The sequence below is a fragment of the Lepidothrix coronata genome, unplaced genomic scaffold, assembly GCF_001604755.1.
Source record: "Lepidothrix coronata isolate B3197 unplaced genomic scaffold, Lepidothrix_coronata-1.0 Scaffold62, whole genome shotgun sequence".
Classification (NCBI taxonomy): Eukaryota; Metazoa; Chordata; class Aves; order Passeriformes; family Pipridae; genus Lepidothrix; species Lepidothrix coronata.
In genome coordinates, this window is record NW_016690242.1 from 3,361,840 (window position 1) to 3,367,839 (window position 6,000).

General features: G+C 44.4%; 1 protein-coding gene across 17 annotated transcripts in view; it reads left to right on the forward strand.

Annotated features, from left to right (window-relative positions):
- DYNC1I1 (dynein cytoplasmic 1 intermediate chain 1) overlaps positions 1-6,000 on the forward strand; it is a 186,766-nt gene that overhangs the window by 102,005 nt on the left and 78,761 nt on the right. For all 17 annotated transcript variants that reach the window (XM_017817660.1, XM_017817658.1, XM_017817659.1 and 14 more), the window contains one exon: positions 1,672-1,761. In XM_017817660.1, the coding sequence (XP_017673149.1) occupies positions 1,672-1,761 (90 nt within the window). The remainder of the gene's footprint in view (positions 1-1,671; positions 1,762-6,000) is intronic.

The window sequence follows — 6,000 nt, forward strand, 5'->3', positions numbered from 1 at the left end:
CCCTGGTGACTAGAAAGATGAGCTTTCCCTTTCTCCTCACTGCAGTCACTAGCAGTAGGGGGAGCGATGGCAGATCTTATGCCAAGATTTCATCATTTTTCCAAGAGGGAAAAGCATGTCTGTCCATGATGAGACACTTCCTTACAGTATGTGGCTAAGCCATGCCCGCTAGCCAAGACACCAGCTTACATGTCCCCTGAGGGCTTCTGGGAGAGAAGTCCTTGGGTAGGCAATGTGGTGGGAATAGCATGGTGCCTATTACGTCGTTGAAAACAAAACACAACTGCATGTTCCTGTTTGCTGAATTCAACCTGTCAGCACCACCATCTCCTCAAGAAGCCAGGAATGATTGCAGCCAGCCTTTGCAGGAGAAGGTGCCAGTAGCTAAGTAGTTGGAGTTGTTTCCCCCTGTTTGCTTCAAGGCCATGATAACACGGCAGGTTAGAGCAGGGAGTGTGCCTGGAGAAGCACCATGTGTGGTGACAGGTAGGTTGCTCAGAAAGCCCTGGAGGAACTGCAGTGTTTTTCCTGACAGCTAAATGCCCCAGGGCCAGGACATGTGTTCTCTCATGCCATGGACCAACACAGGGCACTGTGCTTGCTATGCCTTAGTGGTATGTCAAGCTCCAAAATCGCTCCAAAATAATTCTTCCATAGCCCACGGATTTACTCATCCTAATTGTCAAATACTTTTAGGACCAGCTCTATTTTCAGTCCTCCTAGCTCACTGAATCTAGAAAGCTGGGTGTCCCTACCCTCTCAAGAGTGTGAGTAGGTTGTGTTCCAGCTTTGGGCACACAGGAGAATAGATCACATTGCTATAGCTGGGAGCAAGTAATGAGAGCTAAGTAGATTTTGAGCCATTTTGGTGTATCACTGTCTTTCTAGCTCTGCTTATGTTTTGGTCTGGACAATCAGAACCCTTCTAACCTCAGACTAATATCAAGGAGTGAATGATTTGCCCTCCTGAATAAAATGAGAACATATGAGTGTGGGGAGAGAGGAGAAGGGAGAGAGACATTTGCATAGGTCAGGAAAGGTCATTAAAACATCTGGCAGTAGTAACTGACATGTGTCAAATTTTAGTGTTCATTAAATTCATATTAATGCAAGAATGGTTCTTAAGCTGCAAATGCCACTTTGGTTGCTGTGTTCCCCCAGTTGATGGTGATGACTTTTCAAAACTGTACCATGCTTGTTTTCTTGCTAGTGGCATCTGACCTGAGGTCAGATTTCTATTTAACCTCTTCCTGTAGGTCAAAAGACAAATTAATCTTGTGAGAATTGAATTGGAAATTAGGTGTCTGGATAGCAGGTGTCCCAACCATGGAATAGCTGCCAGGCTGAAACATGATTGTATCTGTCCTTATGCCATCCAAGAAGTCATCTCCGAGGTCAGGGAGATATTCAGCTGACATCTGAGATGGGAAGTTGCTACAGGGAGCAGAAGTGGTAGGTGCCCTGTGCTAGCAGAGTATCTTGCACTCTGGGGGCAAATGCCTGAGAGTATCACTCTGAGCATAAATGTAGATGTTCCATGTATTGTGCACTTTGCTTTACCTGGGTTTTTTACCACTTTATAATTGTAAAGAAGACATACAATTTCCAGGCCCCTTAAGGAGGAGAATCTCACAATCTTTCAATCTTTTTTTTCTTTTTTTTTTTTTTTAGAGGATGAAGATGACGAAGAGATGGTGGAGCCAAAAGCACAGGATGACTTGGAGATGGAAAGTCAGGACCAGAAGCAGGAAGTGAAAGAAGGTACTTTAAAAAATGAAAAGGATATTGCTAGATGTATAAAGGACTGGGTCCTGCCAGTAGTTACTCTCATAGGTAGTTTCCATTATTGAGAATACTAAAATCTGAACAGTCGCCAGTTTTATTGATTCAAAACCATATGAGTGGCATAAAGCAGAAAATTGTATCCCAGTGACCCAGCTGGTAGGCCTGAGAAGCTTGTGAAAGGCACAAGACTTCAGCTGTTTAGAAGAAGCTACATGTCCTTATAATCTGGGAACAAAGTAGAGATTCCTGGATCCCAGGACTGATGCTACTTTTTTCTCTGGCTCAAATACCCTGCTCACATGAAAGATTTAAAATGCAAATGCCAGGCATTCTAGTAGCTCTATAAAGTTGGTTGGTCTTCAAAGGTACTTAGAGCCCATAACTGCCTGCTTGAGAGTGACAAACTTGAACCTCTTGGTAGTCAGGAATCTTCCAGCAGAAAACCATTTCATTGGAAAAATGTTGACTGTCAAAACCAAAACTTTTTGTGGGAACTGCATCAAGGGAACTTAAAAAAACCACCTGAAGCCAGGCAGGTCCAGGCCTTCTGTCCATTACTGTGCACTGAGACACTCTCCAGGGTTACAAGAGACAAAAATTCAGGTTACCTCTTGATTCTGGTGCAGACAAGAGACACTTGCCAAAGTCAGGCATGTCAGCACTGGACATGGTAGGTATGCATGGTGTCTCTTTTCCTTCTCTTGGACCTGTCCTAGCTTTCAAATTAGAAGGATGTGAAATGTCTTCCTCATCTAGGAATTTACTAGAGTATTGTCTATTCTACTGTGTCAATGCCTTCAACAGTCAGTGCTCGCTCCTGTGTGGAGTGGGAAAAAGAGCTGAAACAGCAGCAGCTCTGGGGTGAAAGGAAATGGGTTTCTTCTCCAGCATTTCTTACCTCTATATTGCCAGGACTGCTCAACATGCTGTGTAACTTACTTCTTCAGGTAGGGCCTATGTCTCTTCTTGCTATGGTTGTCATTAACAAGATGATTCTGCAACCTTAGTTTTTTTTTCACAAAATAATCTCACTAGGAGAAAAATATGTAGCAATTTTACAGAGAAGCCCATGAAATCTTTAACTGTGAATACAACAGTGGACGCTTCTTTCTCATTCAGGGGAGACTGGTATCCTTTTATCAGTGCCCAAAAAAACCTGAATCCAGTATACAGTGCCCACATTTGCTATCCTCACACACTGAAGTGAGTTGCAGAATCAGCTGCACTGTTTTGATTATAAATTGATCTTTCCTCTTAACAACATCATAGAAATCACCCATGCCATACATCCTGTGGTGTTCATTGCTCATTAGGTCCTTGTAGAAACACGGAGGGAGAAACTCATTCCTCCTGCTCCTTATCCTTCTACTTCTCCCACTGGCCCCAGCCACTGCTGCCATGGGCAGAGGGGAGCAGTGGGAGCAGTGGCGACAGCAGGAACAGGAGCCAGACAAGTCTGCAACGGCAGAACTGAGGACATGAGCAAGAAGCATGGCAACATAGAAAAACTTACTTTTTCATTAAAATTACACTTCCTTCCAGAACTGTGGGGTCAACTCACATACAGCCTGTAGCAGTCACTGGACCTAGCAAAGTGTCTCTTTTACTGGTGACAACACAAAGCCCTAAAAACTGCTATCACTGCACTCGGTGTGCAAGCACTGTCCTGAGTCGCTGAATGTCCCTCCAGTATTCAACTTACAGCTGATACCACACCCATTTATTTCCACAGAAAAGTAGCACTAACACTTATACATGGGGAGAAAGCACAAACTCCTGCATGAAGAGAAGAAAAAATCAAAATACAATCCTGAACTGATTTATTTTACTTTCTTGTGGGCTTTCAAATTAACCTCTTGTGTACTTTGCTGACTAACCGCCACTGCCAAAACCTTAATTTCTTTGCTGTGTTTTAGTCAGGGGGCAGTGCTCCCCTTCCCTGCCTAGCAGACCCCCCCCAGGAGCAGAAGATCAGCTGGGCTGGTTTAGCACTCGTCTCAGACACACAAACTGCAGGCTGTAAAAATAAGGCACAGCTTGTTTTCGCAGAACCAGCTTTGTGAGGTGCTAACATTTGACTGGGTTCAAGGAAGAAGAAAACATGCTCATTGCCTGATAGAAAGTGAACTTGACCTGCAGTATGTGTTGTGATGGATGAAATAGTGGCATGCTGATGATAGGAATTAAATGCTGTGAATCAAACTGACACGGAACGGAGTCTCATTTTTTTAGTGTTCAGTGTCCTTCTCTCCCTGTTGGCTGTAGCCCTCTTGACTACAAAATCCCATTTTCCTCTCTGTTGTAATCACCCTTCTCATGTTCTGAGCAACATTCAGAGTTTGAAGCCATCGTTTGTGTTTCATGGAAGTGATTAAAACCATGTTACAAGTCAAACAGGAGTTTAGAAGAACATTTCCTGTCGGTGCTGCACTCTGTGTGCCTACTCAGAATTAATAGCTTTTCTGCAAATTAGCACATAATGGGTTAAAAGCATGTTTATGTTGGCATTAAGTACTCTGGCTTCTTTTTCTCTGCAAGGCAAGACAATATTTTGCAAACTTTTTAAAGAATCTCTAATAGATATTATAGTGGCGCCATTCACACTGCTATATAGTAGTTAAGGCTGTGTCAGCACTTCCATTATGAATCCTGTTTTTCAGGGATTTATAACCCAGCCGTAAAAATTTGCTCTGGGCTGAAATTTGGTTTCAGCTCAGGGAGCACATTTTTTAACAGATTAAAAAAAATCAGCATGGCTTTTTTTGAGTTATAGAAGTGTAAGAAAAAATCCACGGGAGAGAGAAGTGCAGGAAGGGAAAGACAGGCAATTTTTCATGAATAAAACTCAAAAATAGGTTAAGATAAAAAACAGAGCTTGGATCTAGTCTGTTGAGTCTTCCTCTCTCCAAGCCAACAGGTCAGGGGTCCTCTATTTTTATAATGGTATTTTAAGAGGAAATGTGATTTTTTTTTTCTCTGTGGTTTATAGGTAGGCCAATTTAATTCTACAGATATTTATAGCATGCTTAATTTCCTCATCTTACCCTCCCCCAACAGTTGCTCTATGGGGTTTTGTGGGATTATTCAGCAGTCATGGGTGTTCGCAGGGTCTGCCCCTAGTTCTGGACATGTCTCAGCATCACCATAAGGCACACAATGTAGCTGCAATGAGACAGCCTGTCTGGTACCTCTTGCAGAACTTCCTTGCCAAGGAGATGCAAAGGGCAGAGGTACAGCTTGTGCCCCCCAAAGTGGAGTGGGAAATGAAGAACTGACTGGCTGACCCCTTGAAGCATATGAAGCCTTGGGGCCACCTTGTGTTTCTTCCATGGGGCTGCCTGTTGTCACCTGTGTCTCAGGTGCATGTTCTCCCCACTGTTTTTGGAAGAACTGATTGTGGGATACCTGATGGTGAATTGGGATGGGCTCTGCCTGTTCGCAGCCTCTCCTGACCACATAAACAAGACACTGGTCTCAAACTGTGGCATCAAGTGGCATGGGGCTTTCTACCACCAGAGAGCTCTGGAGCTCCACCTAAGGCTCCTCTTTGTGTCAGTAGAAACCACATGACCAATGGGATGCGCTGGGTCTTGAAATCGGGCCTCAATCTGCATTTATCTGAAGCCATAGGTATATTCACAGAAACTTGTATGAAAGGCTGTGATGGGAAGGCTGGGACTGGCAGCTCCAAAGACTTACTGTGCCCTGCTCTTGCCCTGGCTTTACACATGGTGCTTGGGTGTCCACATAGCAGGCCATGCTGGTGGAGATGGTTTAGCTCTTGACAGTTCAGGCATAAGTATCATGAAAGCAGGACAGGTTGTGGTGAGGTTTTTAAGAACCAGTGATGCCACGATTTCACTGCCACTGACACCAAGGAAGCTCAGGTGTGCCAACCCATCCTTGCAACCCAGCTCAGGCATGCTCAGGGATGGTGCTCAGCATGGCTCCTGGAGAAGCACAGTCAATGGGAACAGCCCTGCCTGCCACAGATCCAGATTTAAGGTTCTGCATCTCCAGAATCAAAAAATCCCTAAATGCACCTTGAAATCTTCTTTTATGTGTTCAGCAGTTATGCCATGTGGGGGCTTGCCAACACAACCAAGATATGACACATATGAAACCATGATATGGCACAAAAGGGGCCCCTGGTGGTCTAGTGGTTAGGGTGCAGGACTCTCACCGCTGCGACCCGGGTTCAATTCCCAGCCCCCG